Source organism: Poecilia reticulata, linkage group LG13 (genome assembly GCF_000633615.1).
Source record: "Poecilia reticulata strain Guanapo linkage group LG13, Guppy_female_1.0+MT, whole genome shotgun sequence".
In the NCBI taxonomy this organism is placed as follows: Eukaryota; Metazoa; Chordata; class Actinopteri; order Cyprinodontiformes; family Poeciliidae; genus Poecilia; species Poecilia reticulata.
In genome coordinates this window covers 2,347,042-2,371,380 of record NC_024343.1, presented here as the reverse complement: position 1 = coordinate 2,371,380, position 24,339 = coordinate 2,347,042, and the positions used below count along the sequence as shown (strand labels likewise).

General features: G+C 39.5%; 1 protein-coding gene across 1 annotated transcript in view; it reads right to left on the bottom strand.

The window, feature by feature from the left end:
* pitpnm3 (PITPNM family member 3) overlaps positions 1 to 24,339 on the bottom strand; it is a 162,045-nt gene that overhangs the window by 61,070 nt on the left and 76,636 nt on the right. Inside the window, exons 5-6 of the mRNA XM_017308106.1 lie at positions 11,570 to 11,640; positions 11,266 to 11,486 (exon numbers count right to left, since the gene is read on the bottom strand). Coding sequence (XP_017163595.1) covers positions 11,266 to 11,486; positions 11,570 to 11,640 — 292 coding nt within the window. The remainder of the gene's footprint in view (positions 1 to 11,265; positions 11,487 to 11,569; positions 11,641 to 24,339) is intronic.

Sequence of the window (24,339 nt, the reverse complement as noted above, 5' to 3'; positions counted from 1 at the left end):
AATCAATGCATTATATGAAAATGGTTTCAAAACAATATTACTATTTATATCAATAATTTCTGGAACAATTTATYGTGCAGCAAAATTTGTTATCATGACAGGCTTTATCAGATTAATAAAGAGTTTTGCGTCATGCATAATGTGACAATAAGCCTGAATGCTAAAACTGGCTAAAGAAGCAGAAAGTCGAGTGATTTTGCAACTTTAAAATCAATTCACTCACACTCATAATGTGAGTGTGAGTTTGGTTGTATGTGGGATGGGAGAAAGGTGAGCTTGTCCAGAATGTTATTATTGCAAGAAATAACCTCTGATCCACAGTTTGGACTCTGTTGATTTTAACTTGCAATTAAAACCCAAAGTAATTCTTTCATTAGTTGCTCAGGTTTAAAATGTCAGAGCTGAGAACAGATTCATCCCATTCTGTGCTGATCTTATTAAAGTGGTTAATAAAGTTTCTTCTGATTCCATCATTTCCCCCAAAGAACTATTTAGATGTTAAGAAAAACAAAGAGGATTCAAATTCATGATACAAACACAATTGTGGTTTACAWGTTGGAAAAACTTCTGCCTGTTTCTGCAAATATTAGGTGAGAACGTCTTTGCACTGTTTACCTGGACTATAAAAGCAGCTGTTAGATTATCCATTCATTATCCCAGAGGTTCCCAAACTGTGTTATTCAGCTCAGAAGATTATTACAGACATTTTCAAATGCACAAAAATACACGACATCAGCTTATTCAATGCCGTATCACTTCATCATCATGTCTTTCAAAGWTCTTTGAAATGCAGAAAGAGATTCAGATTGTTTTATCTCACTGTCAAACTGACACCGTAAACTGAAATGCACCTTTCCATCATCACTGTTCTGAATCTAAATCTAGTGTCATTTCTCTGCKCTCTTCTTACAAATCTGCAGCCGCTGTTTAACATCTGGGGGAGAGAGTGAAGAGTCACAGTGTTGTTGTCGAATCTGTTTGTAGTTGCAGTTTGGAGTTTTAAAAAAATAAAATAAGCCAAAGAACTGCAGACTGTACAGTATTAATGGTCTCCATTATCGTCATTACCAATTTACAAAAACGTTATTAAGCCGGCGGCTCCAGTGCATCACCCAAACTCCATCAGCGTCTAATGGATAGACTTTATCTTAAAGCTCTAAAATATCATTTCCTCTGTGACTGGTGAGCATTTAAATAGCGGCTGTGAAGTCAAGCAAACATTTCTGTTCCAGATGGTGCAGTCTGGATTTTGTTTTGCATTGTGCCTTTTTTTTTTTTTTTTTTAAAGAACACGTCTATCAAAATGTTCTCTAAAGGGCTGCCGAAACCAAACTCGAAGCTCTCTGAGAGGGTTTATCGCTCAMAGGGAAAYGCTGACAAATCCTAGCAGCAGTGTGCATGATGTATTAGCCTAGTTTTATCTCCTCATAYTTATGGTAATATGCAGGAGAAGTTGATTGCAAAAAGTGATCAGATGCATTGCTGCTTAAATTGCAAATGTGCTTTAGTGACATAGAATGTATGATTATTTTTTAAGTGTAAAACATAAATAATTCAGTSTGTTTCTATACTATTTTTCGAAACAGATAAGGTTTTTAAATCCACTTTTGTTTTCCAGAAACTGCCTTTTGATTAAAGTRGGAAGGTGCCACCATATCTGAATGATGCTTTTGGGAATTTCATAATAATGAGAGAGAAGGTTGTCTTTTTGTTTGACAAAAAATACATTTTTAACAGKAATATATTAAAAGTGTGGTCAATATTTGGTTATAATCGTTGGGGCGTTTTCACACCTGATAGTCCGGTAGACTGGGTTTGATTACGCTTTGTTACATTTTCAGCTGGTCCAGTTGTCTTTCACACTGAATTGTGTCAAACAAACCAAACCCTTTGAGAGCCCTGTCCCCCTCCTCGCCTGTGGTGGCGCTGTACCAAGAACCACCGAAGGAAACAACACAAAAAACTCTGAAGACAAGAGCGCAGCTTCCTACTTCGTAAAATGTAAATAAAAATGGAATGACATCAGATTTTAGAGGACTTCTGTCTTGTCTTTGCTAAAAGATCACGATTTTTCAGGCCAGCGCTAGACTCTCGCGCTTGTTTAGGTTGTTTTTACCCAGAATGCTTCCTGCTTGTCTCCGGTCCGCTTAGAACCAGAGTTCAACTGAACCGAGACCRAAGTTTTTAGGGAGACCTAGCTTGTTTTCAGTTGACCTTTTTGGTCYGCGTCAGAGTTCAGTTGGGCATTCACACCTCCCCAAACAAACTGGACTKTTTAGACTAGATTTCAATAAAACCAAACCAAACAGGGCTGGTGTGAATGCACACTTAGTTTTAACAGACAGAATAACCTAAAGCTGAAGGATAATGACACTGCACAGATAACGCCGTGGCAACGTCAGGTAGCCAGTCAACAGCCAGACCACCGAGGCATCTGCACCTGCTTTTACTGACAATTACGTTTATCAGGTAAGAAAATACCTTGAAGAGCTGTTTAGTGTATAATGTTGAAACTTCTCATWAAACTTTAGTCCAGCAACAGGTCCCGTCTCAACTAATAACCTAAAACTAGTATTTAAAAATACAGACTTTSTCAGAAGCAGCCATCTTCCACTGTGGTAAATTTCTCTATTGAGAGCCTGTTTCATGAAAGTCTTCAAGCTACTGCCAGCAGACAACATTTCTCCTTCCTGCCTCCTTCTTACTGGATAAATCAATACATAAAATKTCCCTTTATGAATTCAAATTCCACCTGCAGACATTGCTGTCACCCCTTTTGCCTTGTATTACGCACCGTGTTGCGTTCAACGTTCCACATGTAACGTCATGACTCATTAGCAACTCTGTTCCCTGCGGCCTTGTGGTCACTTTTACACTTTTTTGGAAAATAAATACAATTGTAAGGTGAATGTTTGAGAATTATTAAGAGGGAAAAGTTTAAAAAATGCTTGAAAAAGAAAGAAAAAACTAATTAGCTGCCTTGAGAGCTGATCTCAGATCACATGATCTCAGAGATACAATCTCTTGCACACTCAGTCAATAACACCTGTGATTACAGCACAGGTAGCCTAACACAGAGAGTGTTTCTAAAGTCCTCCTCTAAGTTTTATGGCGATGTGATGATGAAGAGCTCTATTAATGATAAAGCCGAGTGAGCCGATTAAAACCATAATCAGCCTCATCTCATGCTGAATAACCTTGAGATGTAATCTATTTTGCCACCGTGCCGCCCTGCTGCCGCATGATGTCAAACCGAAAAACTCTAAAGTCTGCTTGATTGGCCCTTCCCCCCTGCYCCCCGCCTCAGGTTCGTAGAGGCTGGCTTARCATGCCATGATTTATAAGGAATTAATATGGCCAGCAATGGCACTTTGCACAGTCTATGTAATTTAAAAGAGGAACCAGAATAAGGAACCGCAACGTGTCCCCAGCCACCAGGGTCCGAAATAATGAGCCACTGCCTCCGAGAGCTGAACCGAGGTCAGGCACTGAGGAGACAGATATGTGGACTCTATGAATAAAAACACGACGGGGAGAAGAAAAAAAAACAGGGCAGAAAATCTGGGAATACAGAAAAACAAGATATTCTCTTGAAATGCTGGCAGTACACGGACACTGCAAAAACAAATATCTTTCCCGTCACTGATAATTGGTGTATTACAGCTTTTTAAAGGGCGGATATATGTCGAAAGAAGCTTAAATAAATRCATAATACCAGCCTCTCCAGAAACTTCAAAACWGAGAAAATAACTTTTAGAAGCACGCCCCATTAAAACTGAAATGCACTACTGTATGTGGATAATAGCATMTCTTCTGGAATCGCAGAACATGACRGTCTACTGTCAAAAAGAGATAATTAGTTGTTGTWTTAGAAGAAAAGACWATTCTAACCAAAATATCTTAAATGAATGTCTATCTGGATTTTGGTAACARAGAAAAGGATGAAGAGAGCACTTTTACTTCACCCAAAGACCATACTTAGAAAAAAAAGAGTGAAATTGGTGAAAGTACAATTCAACAGGGCAAGTTTATTTTCATTCATCAAAAATAGACTTTCTTACTGCCTTAGGATTGTGATACAACAATCAGACCTTGTGCTAAACTGAACAGTTTAAGTCGCGCAACGCAGCACAATGCTAGCCACCAYTGTTTTGGTTGTCAGCTGCCTGTTCTATGTGAAGAATAATCCACACAGCGTTCGGTGAATGTGTGCTTTCACACATGCAGAGTACTTAACACCTCTGCAGGGTGTGTTAAGGAAACACTTCACTCTGAGACCCAGTTTGAAAAAGTGGGGTTGTGAGAGACTCTGGTCACTGGTGTCATGTAAACGAGCAGCAAACATGTTGAAGTGAACAGTGGCTCCAAAATGAAATAGCTTCCTTGTCTCCAACATTTCTCCTCATACACATTTACCTTCAAATAGGCAGCAGAAGTCTTGTTTTATACTGTCTGAGCCAAATGAAGAACAATTTTTCAGCTGCTGCCTGATTGTTGTTACTGCCTGTAAGATCATTTCTTCTGACAAAATGGAACATCACTCTCCATCCTATCTGTCCACATTTGGGATTTAATCTTTACTGTTTTGGTCGTTTGGTGGCCATTGAGTTAGCTGTGGATTCCCAAATTAGGAGTTTCATCCATAAGGTTATCACAGCAACCTTTAACTCTGCTTTCAGCAGCCTTGTACTTGTTTTTTCTTTCATGATTTTTTGCATATTTCAAAATCCAACCACTGATGTTGATATAACTATGACAGGCTACAACCTAAACCCAACAGGAAAGAAAAAAATGAAAGAGATAATGATACAGGCACTTTAAACATTCATCTCTCTCCTGCTCCAACTTATTCTGTGTGGGAAGTATTTCACGAATCACGAATGTGCTGAAACTCGGCTAACGGCCATCACCGCTAGGTATGATCCTGTAAGCCGACAGAGCCGCCGTGTTAACGAGCTCCACCGCGTCCCCCCGGGGCAAACTACGTCTTCTCCAAGCACACCATCAACAACGACATGAGCAGAAAGGCAATTTCATTATCCATAAGAATCTCCAGCGCACATCAGGAATCAAGAAATGACTCCAGAGTTTGTTCACGTGGAAGTTTGTCTCTTGGGCGCGAAGAGGTTTTGCCACATCCACTTCGAGGTGTGATTTTTCAGAAAAACTGTTACCCAGACTGAGAGCAAATTATCCACACAGTCACAATTCCTTTTCCTTAGATGTTTATGTTGGCATTCGAATAAATGAGTCTCCGAACACCCACAAGCCCAACACTGTCATTAGAGCTCACACAGCTAACTGACAAAAGACTGAGTGTTGTGTGTGGGTGTGCACGGATGCCCACTGACGGCACATATTGTGAGAGTATGCGCAGGATCAGCAGCCATCTGGGAAGGAATGTAGCCTTTGTTTAACTTAACTGGAGAGTGAAGCCACCACACCGTTGTCAGCAGAATTTTAATTGCCCCTTTAGGCATATCGCTGTGGAAGTTAGGACTAAACTGGGATTAATTATGATACGAAGCACATACAGCATATGATAGAGAACGGTCAAATAAGAATGACTTAATACGTGTTGCTTATGCAGTGAAAATGTAAAATAATAACTATTAAAAAAAACAATCAGATATAAACAAATAAACTGAGACATATGGAAGGTAGCAAAAATGTTTCAAAATGAAAGCGATCTGAGCCTGTGTTGGGAGCTAACAGGCTCACGACGCAGACATGACCATCCGAACGGCAAAGCCCACCTCGTCATCTGAACTCTACTCACAGTATGTGATGCAGAAATAATAGCTTAAGATGATCAATTTAACATTTTGGTGCATTTTTATGATGTTTTAGATTTAGAACAGTTCCAAAAGGAGCAGGCCGTTCATGCTGTAGCGGACGCTAAACTAGAGTTCAGTTTCTTAAAATCTCATTCTGGGGAATGTTAACCACTGATAGTCCGGTAATAATGTCGAGCTTATATTTTTATGGGTATTTTTTTTCTTGCTTTTTACGCAACTAAGTTACAAAAAAAAGCCCCTAAAAAGTTTAGTTTTAAGTTATCCCATCTTCTAAAGCAGCTATGATACATGTGGCTAAAGGCCAGAGTGTTCAAAGCACAGCTTCTTGCTAGTGCAGTGACTCTTAGACAATTAATCTAGAAATGTACAGAGTTTTAGACTTAAAAGAGATACAGCAAAATGTTTGTGTTCATCTTGCTATTCCCAAATGATTAAATTATCGATAATTGCAGTAATTGTTAAATAGATTAAAAATCAATCCACCCAAAAGGTTATGAATATTCTAAATTAGCCAAAATTAACAAGAAAATACTTCTTCAAAATAATGTTTTGTCTTTGCATTGTGAAATGGTTATTTGGAATATTCGTTTTCACACTGAATAAATATGCTCATAATACACATTAGATTTTTCTTAATATTTGAGTTTTAAAACATACAACTGCAATAAAAGAGGAATTTGTTATAAAAAATGTTTACTTCACCAAGGGTGTCAATAATTGTGGATAGCCCTTCTCTGTGCATTCTGTGTATTTTTTGTGTCTAGGCAGCTTTCATGCTGTCACTCACTTTGGAGCTAGAGAGCTTAAAGAAAAAACAAAGTAGGTACACCAATTCCTCAAATGTATTCAGAAGAAAAATCGTAAAAACTACACAAATCCTTGATCTGGAAACTGAAGAAAGCACTGATTATGATTACCCCAAATTAGCTTTTACAGTAGAAAATATTGCAACTTCGACAGTGTTTACAAAATCCTGCCAAAACATAGAGAAAATTATCTGCTGAAAGTTGATTTCTGCATCTTATTTATTTTTTCTTTGTTTAAACGAGCAAACACTTGAATAAAGTCAATGCATTTTGATTGCAATAATACATGTTTAGTAGCTCGTGATTACTGTCTAGTGCAAAAATAAATAAATAAAAAAATTCAATTGATCTTTCGCAGATTAAGTTGTGCCCCGTGTGTCCCGACAAATAAAATACAGAAAACCGACGCGCGTGCCAGCGGCTCAACAGTTGCTCCGATGGGAGCTTGTTGTTTTGAATATTTCATCTAGATGTGCAAGAAGCCAAGTCGACGTCAAGCTGCCGCGCGCTCCCACCGCTCTGCTGCCTTTTCACATTCCTGGCCTTCGGCGCCAACATCAGTCACAATCCAAATACATTCTGTCAGCCGAGGTGATCGGTGACATTTCAGACAAAAACATCCTCAGCGTATAATTGGAGAGCAGCGAAAACTAATTGACGCTGTCAGAGATAAAACCAGTGACCACTGGGAAATGTGACACTGAATGTAAAATGAAATCATTAGTTACTCTTGAGCAGCCGCCTCAAAGGCAACACTTGGGAGAAAGAAAAGCAAACAGATAAATACAGACATATCTTTACCACGTGTACATCTGAATGACCCAGACATGCACACTACTAGCTCACAGAGATAATTGCAATGAGCACAAGTGTTGTGTTACACTTGTGTATGATTCATAATTGGGGCGACTGTTTACTATGGAGCTGCCCTTGCTACGTCAACAATTAAGCTCTTTTGTAAAGCTTATACACAAATGACACCTGAATGCAAAGTGACAGTATGTAATGAACCAGACAGATTACAGAGAATCCAGGAATAATTGATAATATATTGTAATCTAAGTATTTATCCAAGGTCATTCACATTTTAACAATAAAAAAAACCACATTTATAGCTTTATATTATGTTCTAAAGTTATTCCCTCATCAAAAATATACCTGAAATGTTGTTTTGATTCTTTCATGCATGTCTGAGAAATTTTTCATGGCAACCATTCAGCTATTCAAAACACCTGGGTGGATGTAGCTCCGCCTTCGAGGACAAAGTTCCTCCTACTCTCAGCTTCTTCAGACTAGCCAGAAGCAATTAGCAAACACCGGGTGGAACAGTGTATCTGCTGAGTTCATTCTCAGTGCAACGCTTGTAAAAACTTTGCTAAATGGTTAGTAGAGGAGCCATGTTGGGATGACATCCTGAAGGCGGAATTTCTGGAAGAGCAGGAGTTTTTAAAGAGACGAAGGCCCAATTTCATGGTATTAAATTATGAAATTAAATTCCTACAAGTCACGTTTGATACATGTAGGAATTTTTAACAACTGAACGTAACATAGTGACTTGATTGTGCTATAAAATGGCACCACGTGCCTTTGAAATACATAATTCTCCTTTAATAGCGTTTGGAAATTAATGTTCAATATACTTTTGAGATATAAGGATTCTCCTCTGCACTTTAATTATATTCACACTGTCTGTTTATGAGGTCTTCATCAATAAAGTTTTCCAATTACTATTCCCCAGTTATCCTGGCAGGTTTGCACCTTAATGCCTGATGTTTGAAGGCTCTCCAAATTCAGGTAATGTGGTGAATATTTAAGTTGGTGTGCAGAAAAGGTTCTAATAAAACATTTTTTGGACGACTTTTTATTTCCTCATAAAGACTTGGGTATTTGATACATTTTGCAAGTAGTGACTCAAACAAGATGGTAGGAAAATAGATTCAATTTGTGTGCCTGACAGAGTACAATTTGAATACGCAGCTTTTTCATGTTGCATGAGTAAAGCTAATATTCACAGTACATGCAGCAAGGTCACCGTCAGCCCTGTCAGGGTGCTGGTTGCTGTTTGGAGTATTTCAGAGGTTTTCTTTGAAAATAAAACAACAAAGGCTTTCAACTGGATCTGTCTGAAGGACTTGTTTGTGTTTAAATAATACGTCCCTTCTGACAAGGAGAAATAAAAAAAAAAAGGGAAATACAAATCTGTCTCCTAATCTTCTTGATGTTTTCTGGTTCCTGTTCATTATTCTGCCATTTAGGATGCATTCACACCAGCCCTGTTTAGTCCACTCTAATCAAACTCTAGCTTGTTTGCCTAGGAAGTCTGGTCCAGGACAAAAAACCAAACTCTGATCTGGCTAAAATCCAAGGTTGCGGTTCGTTGAAGTGGACTTTGGTCCATAAATATGGATGTGAATGCCAAGTGGACGACACAAGGAGCACAGGTCGTCGACTCTAGAGAAAAACATGAATTCTTTTAAAAAGCACAGAGTTACAGACTGGCTCCGTGCTTTTTGGGTGTTCATCTGTTAGCGGGACCGCATGCTRATCCTGATTCTGACAGAAATATCATCAGGTTTGACCCAGTTCCTCTTTCAGGAAACTGTTCTGGCACACTTCGCCAGATCTGGGGAAAGGACTGCGTTTCTAAAAGTGTCTTCTTTTTGCTTTTTAAATATTTGGGGATTATGTGACATAAATAACTAGTTTGTCATGTAAAAAGTTGGAGATATGTAGCAGGAGCTACAATGTCGCATTGTTCTCTCATCCTCTGTGAAAAGTCTGAGCATTTCATCGCGACCGCCCGCAGCTACGTGTCGGCTTGTTTTCTCCCTCCTGCGGCACGAGGTGGAGGGCGGATCATATTATCCTATTAAACGCTTGGAAGTTTGGATTTCCGCATCAAATTGTTCACAAAAAAGCCTGTGGCAAAAACTGGTGTTTACATTTTTTTTTGTACCCAAATGGAGACCCCAGCAAATTTTTATTCACATCAAAATAAATAAAAGATAACTTATTCCCATCCTGAAATAGTTTGTATGTCCTCCAGCAACCTAGAAAAGTATTTACATACAGGCACACCTCAGACAATTTGAATACTGCATAAAACTGTGATATTTCTGAGTCATAAAGTCATGAAGTGACATTAATAAATCAAGTCAAAATGCTAGTTTCATTCATAAAAATTCTGTTTATATCAAACATAACTCAAAAGAAATTTGACTTTGTAATTTGACACCTTGAAATTGGGTGTTTCTTTGAGGAGCTCCGGCTCTTTCTGATGCTCCGCCTCCAGTGTGACATCACAACAGCGCTTCTTATTATGACGTTTACAACCATTTTTAGGTGTTTGCTAATTGCTGCTGCTAGTCTGGAGGAGCTGAAAGGGGGGAGTCACAGGGAAGGGATGCTCTGTGAGAGCAAACGTGAAGGCAGACCGACCCCAGATGGTTGCCACGGGAGATTCGAGGACATGAACGAATGAATGTGTTTTTGATGAGGGAATAACATTATAATATGGTGGATTTTATATCTTTAAAAGCAGCAAACAACTTAAGACTGAGATGGATGTTGACCTTCTCCCAGTTCTTCATCTAATCTCACCAACTTGAGCTACGCAAAGAAGAACGAGCAACATATTCAATCTCTAGATGTGCAAAGCTTGTAGAGAAAGGATTTACAGATGAGTTCAATAAATATGGATTCTAAAAGATACTGACAGAATGGCCTGATTACTAACACTTTGCAACTATTTACAGCCTCACAGTGGTTTCCCACATAAAAATTTAAAAACTGCAACTAAATTAAAATCTCAGATTTCTTCATACCAAATCCAGTTTCTGATTTAAAATGATCCTTTTCTTGCTCGCTCTTTTTAAACAGAGAATTTACAGAAAAAAAATTTCAAGTAAGTTGCATGATGGAGTATTAGGCTACAAGGATTTATGTATATTATGAGAATATAGTAATGTCAAAAAAACACACAATTTTTCCACAAAAAACAACTTCAAATTACGAGACAAAACCAGTTATCAGTATCTGATATGAGCAGTTCAATCCGTGTCGCTCTGTCTTCAAAATGTTTGCATGATCGTTCCAAAGTTCGGCTGCTGCTGATAATTTGATGCTGCTGTGTTAAAAGTATTTCTATAAGCATTAAATATTATCTGTATAACTTATACCAAAGTAAAAATGAACAAGATGCTCAACATTACTCATTTACATTTTTTCTTTTTTTTTTGTTGTATTTTTTGTGTTTGAGTTCTCATAAAATTATGACTTTATTCTGGTCATATTATGAGTTTATTATGTAATTTTAAAAAAGATCTATTTTACACTGGCCCTGATATTCCATCAACCTCCATCCTAGAGTCACAGAGTTGACTAGAACCGAAAGTCTAAATAAAAAGAAGCTGTAAAACCCACTTCACAAAACAAGACGGCGGCTCAAGGAGTGCATTGGCCACAAATGCAGATCTTACAAAAATGAAACCTTCAAAAACCCAAAATTGGATTGATTCACAAAATTCCCCAAAGAACACGCTTTGGGGATTCCCTATTTCTTCGGGAATATGAGTATTTTTGTAAGGTCCCATAAAAAGAAAATAATAAAACCAGCTGTAAGTGAYGTCAGGGCAAGTAACGGTGCTACTGCCGCTACTCACTTGGACACCAGAGAGAAGGCTTCGGCGCACACGGCCGGACACGGCACCAGTTTGATCATCACATGCTCCTCGGCGGCCTGGAAATGCACCCGGGTCACCTTCTCCAGCACTGAGGCCAGCGTGGCCACGTCACCAGCCTTTGTGCTCGGGTCGCCGCCTGCCGTGTCCAAGATGTTTCCACCATGCACCGCCAGCAGCAGCACGTGGGTTTTACATTTCCTCTACAAAAGAAGGATGATGAACAAGGACAGATGCTACAAAAGCAAAGAAACAAAAAAAAAAGAGGAGAGAAGAAAACACCCACCTCTGCATCCTCCAAACCTTCAATGCTGCTCTGAGGGGCGCAGCGCGGACCGCCCAGCTGGTACAGACCCTCTGGATTAGATGAGTAAAGAAGCAGGAGGTGGTGAGAAAGGAAGGAAAGAATAAAGAAGGGGAAATAAAAAAAATAGGGTCACTGGAGGAGCAACTTCACCCAGACACACCTATAACAGCGGCATAAGTGGATATCGATCAGCGAATATAGTCGATATTACTAATGCCTCTTCATCTCTCTTCATTTTGGCTCTGAACTGCATGCTGCCTCCATGTAGCCGCGGGCCGGCGTGGAGAAACCGGCAGATTCAGTCAGTTCAGGCTGTAGACAGCAGCAGCGTTATTGTTTTCTCTGCTGCAGCGTCTATTACCATCACACGTAATTACCTTTTAGCTGCCCTGATGCGATAAAAAGCAGCAGACTTGTTTTCCTAAAGATAAAAAAAAACGTGATTTTTCTTTTTAGAACAAAAAGGAGTGTCCCTTTGTCTGTCTGGTGGGGGCATTACACAGGAATGTCAGCCAAACTCATTAGCCCATCCAAACCCTCAGCATGCTGTGTCATCTTATTCCTTCTCTCTCTCTGTCTGTCTCCCTCCCTCCCTCTCTCTCTCTCTCTCTCTCTCTTTCTCTCTCTCCTCTGCTCACTGGCTCGTTGTTTATTTGGCCTCGTCTGGGACCGACTGTCATGGGAGGCTCTCACAGGCTCGTTCGCTGTCGGCTCCCCTTCTCTCCATTCCCAGCCTCCCAGTAACCCCCACCCCCCACCGACCGCCTGCTTGCTTGTCTGGAACAAAGAAGCGTCAACCAGGGACCCGACACAGTGCGCTATTTCTGGTCGCAGAGAAGCAGGAAATCAATGCAATGAAGTTTTCTTGGTTTGTTTTTCTTTTCGAAAGTGCTGCAGGAATGTATGTGTGGCAAGAAAGTTTTAAGAAATACCATGTGAGCAAGCAAACAMTGATGTACAGGGGGAGAAAAACTGACATCAAGAATTTCAGAAGGTAGATGTGCTACTCTACGCTAATTGATAGAGGCAAAAGTATAAATGTTGAGGTTGTTTGTGATGTCATTATACCATATTTAAATTTACTTAGCTGAAATGATTGCTTATTCTAGTGATGTTATTTTGTGAGTTTTGATCCACTTTCCAAGAAGATAACTGCTTTTGTAATTCAGAAAATAGTTATAGTTAGCTTGTTAGCTAACTAACTTTAGCTTCATTCTTGTTTGGGGTTTTTCAGAGAGAAGCTGACGAGTGGTGATTTATAGATTAGCAGATTTGCATCTTGCTGGTCAGTCGTCTAATTTTCCATCCATGCATTTTATTCGTTATGATCCACAGGTGGTTGAATGAACACGAAGCATCAACATAGGGAAGAAATGTTAACATTTAAACAATTTAAACATTGGACGGTTGCTGCCAGCAGATGGGCTTGGTCTGAATATTTCTGAAACTGATCAATTCACACACAACCATCTCAGGTTTGCAGAGAATTTTTTTTTTAAAAAAGAGAGAAAACCTAAGAGCAGTAGTTGTGACGGCAGAAAATGAATTGCTGATAATGTCGGAGGAGAACTGACAGACTAAATTGAGATTGTATAAAGGCAGCAGCTGTTCAAATAACCACTCAATACAACTGAGGTATGCAGAACCCCAGCTCTGAAAGCACAGCACATCAAACCTTGAAACAGATGAACTACAGCAGCAGGATGCCACACAATAGGTGGCGTTCCTGTCAGCTAAGAACAAAGAAATTAGGCTGCATTTCACACAGGCTTACCAAGACTAAACAGTAATGGACAGAAAAAAAATGTTGCAGAGTAACAACAAAATTGCTTCAACAATTGGTAACAGATTTGAGATCTTTCCATTTAAAACTAAGATGTGCAACATTTCGCCTCGGAGTGTACGGCTTTCATTGGCCATGAAGAGTTCATCGGGTATAAGAACCATCACAGGTTGAATGTTTTTGTCACGCAGCAAGAATACAGCTGGACCACTTGGTGTCCTGTTAACTAGAATTGTGGGATTTTCAGAAAACCTGGTTTGACTAAAAGTCCAGCTAATCCAAATCTCAAATATCTACATTTTTATGGTCTTAGGACAAACTCCAGTGTGCATGTTTTTTTTTGTTTTTTTTTTTGTTAAATCTTCAACAAGGTCAATTGGATGCCAAAGAGGCTTTTAAAATTATTCTCATCTCATGACTCAAATACAGACTAAAAGGTTTTTAATAATAGTAATAATAATATACTTTATTCATAAGTACCTTTCAACAAGAAGCAATAAAAATTTAAATTATGCAGAATAAAATGGGATAATGTGACTACAGAGAGTACGCTGTCGTGAACAGGTGGGTTTAGAGTCTGGATCAGAACAGAGGGAGTCAATATTTCGAGTGTCCAGTGGGAGTTTCAGCTTCAGACAGCAGAGCTTTCAGCTGCTCTGCTCCCCATGGAGACGAGGGGAGGGGAGGGGAAGAGAGGGGTACGGCGAAAAGGATGGAGGAGACTGAGCTGTGGAGAAGATCTGCCAAAATAATTTAAAGTACACTTTTAAACAGGTAAAACACGATGTTTACCTTTATTGACGCTTAACAAAGTCMATTTGGTCAAACTTAAGAATTGAAACAGATAAAAGTCAAACTAATTTGCAGTTTGCATGCAGAGTCGTTCTCACTCACCGCAGCTCTGGCGGGAGAATCTGCTGACAGTGCAAATACTGGACCTGCACTCTGCAATAGAGGCAAGAAAAACGTAATGGGTGAAATGAGGCCAGAAGATGTCGCATTCGCAGTTTCCCACATGCCATGTAAGGGCAAAATTTGTGAAAAAGGTAAGGTAGGTTAGTAAGTTGATTTTTGGAGTAAAAATATGTCGGAGGTAAAAATAACAATGATCACAATTCCTCTGCCAGAGTCTTAAAACAGCTCAGGTGGGCTAAATAAAAATACGGCTTTAGATTTTTTATTGTTGAAAAAAATTTAAATCTAAGTATTAGGGTATTTTAAAAGGGGGAAGTATTTCCAGGCGCAAAGTGCCGTTTTATAGCACAATCAAGAAACCGCCTTACAGTCAGTTGAAAAAATATTACAAGGTTTGTGGGTGTACCCTCGGAAAATGTGAAAAAGTTCAACATATTATGGGTGTAAGTATGTCATAAAAGTGCAAAATGGCTTCATCAGTAATCACAAAAGAAGGGAGTAAGCTGGTATTGAAATGATGCACTTCAATTGCAGCATTGTGTTGGAAAGTACAGCGACAGCCAATCAGGAACAAAGCAGCTGCTTGCAACAAACGGCAGGAGTCCCAGTCAGAAGAAATTGTAGAACTCAGTCAATTTATCATTTGTCGGAGCGGCTCTCACGCTGGGACTCCTGCGTTTCATGTCAACTGTAACATTTGTCTGATATTGGGGGAAACCGACAATGTTGGATTTCTATTGGCAAAACAGTGACAGAAACAGCCGTCCTGTGGTTAAAGGCATTTCACGTTTTTTTTACTCTGCACGGTCTGTCTGCATTCATACTTTCATTCTCCTCTCAGAGGTGAGTCCTGCTTTCCGGTAAGCTCTTCACGAAGCTCCGTGGTGTTTAGCAGATCTCTCGCTGGAGTCATTCTTTCCCTCGAAATGACCTGACGTAGCAAGGATCCAATGAAATGCTGGGAAAAGTCATAGTTCAGTCATTTCCAGTGGCTTAAAGCCTAGTGAGGTGAATGTCAGTGCATCACAGAAGTCGGGGACGCGACACGACTCGGCTACAAGAGCGAGGAAGAGAAAATTGACCCCAGAAAGTGGGTTTTGAAGATGAAAGGGTTAGACGGAGAAGTCTACTACAGCTGAGAGCAGAAGGATGAAATATTGATCCTTCTTGTGGATCATTCTGTCAAAGKAACCGTGACTGAAACATCACAGCCTCAAATAAAAGCCAGAGTTGCAGAGTTTTGGTTTTCTGCGACGCCCTCAGAAAACCTCTCGCCTCCGGGGTCTCTACCGTTAGGACACTTACCCATTTATCACCTGCAAATGAGCAGATAGGGAGAAAGACAAGCAGGAGAATGAGAGCAACAGGCAAAAATGTTATCTTCATCAAACAGAAGATTGGCTTCGAGGCTACAGGTTCATGTTTTCAGAAGGATAAAAAGAAAAAATGGCAAAATGCCTTCTGAGTTTCCTGACTGCTGGAGTGTGAGTCAACTCATTAGAGAGCTCCAATCTCAAAATCTGTCTTCTGTATTGCTAGAAGACGTGCACAGAAAACAACAGCATGGTTTTCCTGAAAATGATTTTGTGCTCGACTTGATGAAGACAAGCTGTAAAAGATAAAATGTAGACTCAAAGACCAACCTCTGCCAACTTCAATTGAGACTTTAAGAGTGTTTTCACACCCGATAGTCAGGTAGAATCAAAGTCCTAACATGTGTTGCATGTTCAGATGGTGCGGTTCATTTTCACACTGCACTGTGCCAAACCATCCAGTCCAATCCTTTGAAAAACCTGTTTACCTTCCTCAGCTGTGGTGGCGCTGCACCAAGGACCTAATGAAGGAAACGACAAGAAAACGTCTGAAGAAAACTCTTAATGCAACTTTCTTCATCATTCTGAAGCAGAAATGGAGTGGCATCAGATTTTATGTCTGTGACCATGAGCCATTTCTCCAGCTAGATGTAGACCTGCACACTTGTTTTGATTGTATTTACCCAGAATGCCCTGCACTATAGTCCACTTCCTGCTTTTGGAGCAGTCTCCGGTCTGCTTGGTGTTCCACAGTTCAACTGAACCGAACCAAGACCCAGATTTTTAGGAGGACCCAAGTTTGCTTTGTTGGTCCACATTGCACATCCACACCTCCCCAATGAAATGAACTGTTTAGGCAAACAAACTAGAGTTTGATTAAAGCAGACTGGTAAGGGCTGTTAATATGGAAGCTTTAGCGAAAGTTCAAGCTGGAAGACTCCACCCCCTTCGTTCGCCCATCGACGTCATGCYCATCTCCGACCTCAGCGCTGGACCTCACCCGGCGCGTTCAATCAGCAATCAGGCTCTGCATAAAAGGATCCACACCCARGCCGTCAGCTGATTCCCAGCTGCGTTCAACCCACCACCTCCCCTTCTCCACCCACATCCTTCAGCTCTAGGATGGCACCCTTTCCCGACCACCACCACCAGTGTCGGGCCCCGGGGGAGAGCATCCCTAATCAGTTATCGGGATGTTCATCGAGTTCACATCAAATCTCAGCTCAAATTAGCTGCCGGGGTCCGAGCGCCAAAGAACTGTTATTCATTCCTGTCATTAAATCTTTTAATTGTTCCCTTTTGTCCATCTGAGTCTCTCCAGATTGAAATACATTTGTAGATGAAGCTATTAGAAAGTGGCAGGCAGGTTCATGTAGATATTTGTTATTTGTGTGCCAACCACATTTGTTTGTTTATATTGCCAAACAAAAATTAGGTCTTTTCTCATGTATTACAGCACTTAATGGTCTGGAGCGCTGCAATTTTTTTCAGATCACCGTGGTTACAGGAACAAAGAAGCTGATGGACTTACCTGCTTACAGATCAAAGGATTTTCTCTTGTTCTTTATTTTAAGGGGCAGATTGGGGAGTGCAAATTTTTGTATTTTCAAACTCATCTTGTGCTCAGGCAATTTTCACTTTCATCAATAGAGGAACCAGCAAAACACGCTAAAGCAAACATCCGTCTTCCACCATTTAAACTGAGAAGAGAGTCATCATATAAAACAATACCTGAACATATACAATTTTGGACGACCTTTCTTTCACTTTTTAGGGTTCACAGCAAAGCAAGCCCTGAATGAAAATAATCACCAGCTTTTTTTTTAAGTAAAGACATATCTGAAAACTCAAAAACAATCAAAAATAATCATAAGATACAGAGAAACCATGCAGTTCAGCTCAGGGCCGTGCAGAGACCACTAAAGGGGCAGGTGCTCAACAACAAAAAAAGGGCCCATCTAACCGCATTCTAGGACAGAATATTAACAGCCTCTCAGCTTTCAGAGTTTAATAAACAACGATAAATTACAAAATTGTGAGATATACAATCAAAGCTAACGAGCATCTCTATATAGAGCATAACACTATGCCTATGTAAGATATTTTATTAGTAATTTATTTCTGCAGGTCTATTTTGTTATAGGAAAGTATTGCAATATTCAAACCCGCAATTTAGCAAGATACAGTATGTAAATCAGTGCTGGACCACCAGACATATTTTGTCTTTACAGAATTACACAATTAAAAATATAAACAAGGGCACAATGCAACCTATTAGTGTACTGTAATATATAAAAATGAGCTGCCTGTTTGCTATTTTTGCAGTGGAGATGAAGATGGTCCATTCAGGAAAGCAGAGCTGCATGTGGAACTGCAGAAAAACGAAAATTGAATTGTTAATGCTTGCCACCATGAGAAAAGCCTACTGAGTTTTGCTAAAAAAAAAAAAAAAAACATAAAAAAAATTTTAAATCACACAATTTTGACTCGTGAAGTTAACTTTAGTTTTTGCAAAACAAACTTATTTGCGCTTGTCAGAAATCTTTTCTTGCTATTCTAAGTTTTTGTTTGTGACTCAAAGTTTTGCTTGTGATTCTCGCATGACGTCGTGGGCAGGGCCTAAAATCACAACAAAAGATTTCTGATGTGTGCAAATAAATGTTTATGTTTGGTAAAAATTAGTTATTTAATAATAAAAAAAGTCTTTTAAACAAAACTTTTTTTTTAAAGGAATCATTACAATTCCAAAAGTTTTGATTACAATTTTATTTTAATAAATGAGGTTAGTTTTTTTTTTCTTCCATTGAATAATTGGGAAACAAATTTAACTTCATACTCTGCGAACCAGACCCTAAACTTAAAGTCTGGATTGAGTTTTTTCCTACATTAATCACACACTTTTATTACATTCATTATATCTATCATGGTAATTCAGGGTGAGTTATTTAAAATTCTAAATGAATGTTGTTGGAGAATTATTTGTTATTCTCCTTCAAGATACATTTACCCAACGCTGGAATAAATGAAATGTACATTATGCAGCAAAGGAAATTAGAAGATCGGACATATATTCATTATGGAGATGATCGGTTTTGGACGGGCGATGTGCCCTTATTGCATAAGCGATACTGAAGAATGACTGATATCATTAGATACAGGGGAGAAGCTTTTAGCAAAGTCGTTAGCTAGCAGTTAGCTAATAGTCTGTATGATAAAAATACTGATAAAAATACTGAATCGATAGATAAGAACAGTTTCTCCTCACCTGGTTGTCTCCTTCCGCTCAGCAGTTCTTCAGAGAAAGGCAGACGCAGAGGCCGGTCAGTGTCTGTTGTATTTCATTACCTCTCTGCTTAAACCGCGACTCTGAGCTGAAGCAGAAACGATACGCTCAACGTTTTCCGTCTTCTGACAAGTAGCAAGTCTACTCCACTTTATTCACCAAAAACGTTTTTTTTTAATTCGCCAAAAACTGTTCTGTAATCTGGATCGTTTGCTACGTTGAGCTCCAGTTAGCCGCCTCATCTCACTGCGAGAGGCAACTGCGTCATGCGTCACGGGCAAAAGGTCAAAGGTAACAAGGTTATTAGGCTTATGTTATACAAAAAAGAAACAAAAAAGCAAAGAATTTTAGCACATATTTTTATGTGTCTGAAGAGAGCTTAGGAAATAATAATAAAAAAAAAAAATTGACCAAAAGGGCACTTGGGGGCAAGGAGCAAAAAGGGCAGGTGCTCAAACACCCCCAGCGCCCCCCCCTCTGCACGTGCCTGGTTCAGCTGGATACTGCAGCACCAAGGAGGAGCTTTGTGGAAAGAGGCGGGGCTTGTTGGAAAGAGGCGGGGCTTTGTGAGAACAAGGTGAATGGTTGCCACGAGAGATTCAAGAATTCCTCAAACATGAATGAAAGAATGAAAGCAACACTCCAGCTATGTTTTTGAGGAGCAAATAACATCACCTGATATAAAGCTAAAAAAGAGCATCTTTTAAATAACCCCAGCCCTTTTGTACATGACAAATGTGCATGATAAATTTATAGATCATAATTGGTTCTATGTCCCAAATATTATTTGAAGAATGAAAAGGAAGCGGTTCGAGAGGTAAAACGGGCATGAAGTGAAGATGCTAATAAACCTGGCTGTGCGTTTCACCTCAACGGTGTTTAGATGAAGTATTCCTTCCCGCAGCACTTGGTCTGCTGCCAACATCTGGTGCAAGTTTTATTTCAAAAGATATATGTACTCAGCAGCCACTTTAAGGGGTGGACTTGTTACATTGCTTGTTAGTATTAATAGCAAATCAGGACAGCAAATGAAAGCAGTTTAACGTCTAATATAGACAAAAAATGACTTAAGTGGAAACCAAGCATCAAGATGGGGTGAAAATGGGATTTAAGTGACTCTTATGCAACATTGTTTTTGCTGCTGCATAGTCTGAGTGTTATAGAAACTACGGGGATTTTTACACAAAGCCATCTCGTTAGCTAACAGAGAGTGATTTAAAAAGCTTAAAACAAGATCCTACATCTTGCTGAAAACTTTCTTGTAAGTTAGTTCTGTCTTATTTGAAGCATGTTAAAATATTTACACTAGAAACCAGACCAAAAATACTTGGTAAGATTTAGTATTTTTGCAGTGTAATGTTCCTCACGCTCACAATATCTCAAACTAGTGGAGTCAAGGAACAGGAGACTGACATCATGGACAGCCTACAAATCTACTGAAATTCAGTGATGCTGTCATGTCGATATGGAGCTAAATCTCCCAGGAATGGTTCAAACATCGTGTTAAGAAGAGCACTAACAAAGTAAAAGTTCTAAAGGTAAAATAGAGTATAATGAGGTGGCTTACTGGTGTATATTTGCACACATATCCTCATGAAAGCTGCATATTTATTTTAATGTGGACATTAAGGCTTTTCTAAATGCTCAACCCACTCGGCTTTTACCTTGAAACAGCAAATAATTGTGATTTTCCCTTCACTGATGCTTGCATGGAAATTATGCGATAATTGAAAGGGTCGTGCTACCTCCACGCTGTATTTTGTTTGGTGCTAACAGGTTAGGGTGATCATTTGGGGGGGAGGATGTTGTCTCCTGACTGGATAAACAGCCTCTTCTGACCCCTGACTTCTCGTAGGCATGCTAACACACTCGCGCCATCTGTTCACCGCCGCTGCCATCATGTTCCATCATGTTGCCCTCCGGTAAAAAAAAAGACCCCGGGGGACCACGCCGGCTCAGCTGTACGGCAAACCCACGGAACGTACTCACAACCCCAGGCCCACGCTCACATGAAGTGACTCTGGCAACTCTCACACGCATTTATGCCACAACCCTAACAGGCTGCTGTCCGCGTCCTGATGCACTGCAACAAACTGCAGACGCAGGACATCATGTATTCAGCAAATAAGAGGCAAGGCTTCCTCAGCTCTGATGGCTCCAACCCATGTTTTATTTAAACCCGTCTGCCTGAAGCGCAGACGTCTGCGAAACTTAAACTGCTGCGATCCCACTACAAACTATTGACAAACACTCCCCGAAGGATTCTGAATTATTCATCGGGAACTGGATGTAAAATTTATCAAACGGATTAAGAAAATATTACAGCTTGACAAGATGTCAACATTAAAAGTATAGCAAGGGGGAGGGGAGAGGGGAAAATGGCCGCAGTTTTGTAACTCATTCTCTTTAAAAACAGATTTAAACGACTAGCAGAGTGAATTTTTAAAGGGTGAACCACGGAGAAGGAATTTATTTGAACAATCCAGCAGAAAAACCACATTTGTCTCCAAGGAGGGGGAATGAATAGCAAAGCAGCGTGTAAGTCTTCGTTAAGTGTAACAAGTTGTTGCCGCACTGACTGTCACCATGGTAGCTGCTCGCGACCAAGACAGACTAAAGTCAACACAGAATCACTCACAATGTGTCACATTCATATACACCTGGGTTCTGTAGATTGTGGTAGAAAATTATACAGCCTTATATAGATTTCTATAATTTTTGGAGGTTAACAATTGCGTTCAAGTGCTTGACACATGGAGTGATTTTTTTTTATGTAACTTTGGAGGAAACTTTTTATTGTAGAATTGCTTTTATTTCAGCTGCTTTTATTATTGGAAGGATTTTGAGCATAAATTAACCATTTAAGGTTACACCACAACATCTCAATTAAAGTTCTGTACCAGTTTTGACTAGTGTTTTTGTTTATGTTTTTGGTAGAAAGTATTGAGTTTTTTGGTGTGCTTCAAATCCTTGTAACCCAAGTGTGGCCAAGTAGAAGGTCACAAAATGACTCCCAGGACTTTTTATTCCTTTTGGAAAGATTAGAATTGTTGGTTTAATTTGGTTTATGACCACCCTGACATGCACCGCATACTTTTATCATGTTTTTTTCCCTCTGTATTTAATATGAATATTGTTTGGAAAATGTAGTGATCTGAAAGAGTTGTGGTTACTGATTATGTAACTTAGGCTAGATTCACACACCCAAAATCCGCTCTTTTTTTTGCACATTTGCTACCCGTATCTAACTTTTTCCAAACATCCCAATTCTGATCTTTTCATGGCAAAAAAATAGTTTTATACCACTTCCATAAGTGATGCTGGAGATATAATCCTGCACCAACAGAAGACGTTACTCCGATTGCTGAATAAACCTTAACATTGATCCATGAATGGATCCGTTATTACATCCAGTAATAAAGAGCTGCTGTGTGGCGTCTACGTTCTTCTTCTGTGAATTCAAGTTGCTTTGAGGTTGTAAAGATTTAACACAGAAGTCTCGTTGCGGTCACAATTAATTAGAAGTATAAAAGATGACCAACAAAAACTGCATGACCGTAGCGTTAGGAAGCCAAAACAAGAGGTTAATCAAAGGTAATGCTTGATTTACCAAAAGGGAGCAATTACCTTTTCATATAGTGCCAGGTTGGTTTGGACGGGTTTTTTTTTCTTTTTGCTTATTAAATAAAATGATAATTTATACACTGCTTTCTGTATTATTTTGGTCTGATATTAAGATTTGCATGGTGATTTGAAAACATCAAGTGAAAAGGAAAAGTAAAAACTGTATATTGACCAAAGAAGTAAGTACATTTAAGTAAAAAGAAAAAAGAAAAGAAAAAAAAAAAAGCAGCAATTAAAATCAAACCTTACACTCGTTGGAAATCATTATCCAGAATAATCAAAGCAAATGGTTCCCGTAAGCAAAAGATTAGCATTGAAGGCATGACATTATGCAAGTGTTTTTCTTTTTTCTTCTTCTTCTCCTCACCACCTCTTTTCTGCTCTTCTCCCCTGAGGTCCTCCAGGCAGCAGCAGCAGCAGTGTTGTTGGGCTGTGATTATCTGTCCTCAGTGTGCCATCACACGCCATTTCTTGCTACATATTCTGCAAAGCGGCGATGCTCCAATGCGCTTTTTAATGCACATGCAAACCATTTCACAAAAGAGTATCTGTCAACAAAGGTGCAGATGAAAAATCCCAGACTAGATAATGACGTGTTTAGTACTGTCTTTAAGAGATGTCACTTCTAATCATGATCATGAACCTCTATTCCCCCCCACCCCCACTCCCTACCCCTACTGCTGATTGTCAAATTAGTGAGGAAAATTTTTCTTTCCTTCTTTCAAGCCACTTCAGCAGCTGTGTTTTCAGGAGAAACACAAAACATTCATTTAACAGGAATTAAAACAAGTGCGAGGCTGCCAGCGGAAGAACTGCGAGTGAAAAATGACTTGACTTAAAGGGGGGCCGGGGGGGCATGAGCGGAATGCAGATGAGTCTCATGCCTTAATTTTATTTATTTATTTTTCTTCCCCCCCTTTCTATCTCTCCATGTGCATCTCTGAAACAAGCTGCAGGGCGCACGCCAAGAAGAGGACCATGGAGAGCCGCGGAAAATGAAAAATCATTCACGCATTCATCCGAGTTATGTGTTCTCGTGTGCTGCGTTCCCCTTCTAAAAATAATCAATGTCGGCTTGTTTGGCAGAGCTTTATTGATTAGTCATCTGTACCGAACTGTCAGCATCCTGTGACGTCGCCATGGCAAATGTGTTTGCCAGTTTGGCAGTTGGCATGGAGCAGCTAGCCAAGTTAGAATCAATCGCTTTTATTTATCACAGAGTGGCTCGTTTTCCTAAAGGATTAGTTATGTAATGGCTCTATTTTAGGAGAGAGCGCATTATTTAGCATGAAGAAGGAAGTCGGGAGTGAGCAGAGAAGCAGCGTTTGGGAACACAAACAGAGGAGGTCGAGTTCAAATACGCTCGTCTACCTCAGATGAAAACTTTAATTCGCTTTCAGATTGCACATTTCTTGACGTGAAGCAGGAAGTGATCTTTGATTTATATGTTTTGACTGAGCGGCCCGTTTAAATTCCTCTTTTCTCAATTATTTTATTTTGCTAATCTATCAATACAAAAAGCTTTAATACTGTGTAATTCCTGATTAGTCACAACTTTACATTTCAAATCTTGTCAAACTCTGTATGTGAAGGCTGTGACAAGCTAACAATGGAATTATATTGTTAAAGTGTTACTAACCCAAAAAATTTGCTTTTCTTTCACTGATGAACTATCTGGTCATATTTTTATGTTTTTATGACATTTTTGTGTAAATTTGGTCAGTTTTGACCAACCGTCACAGTTGATGTCCTACTCGAAACGGTATAGGTTTAAAAACGAGGTACAGTGTTTCATCACAGAACTGGGTACAGAAATGAAAAAAATAAATAT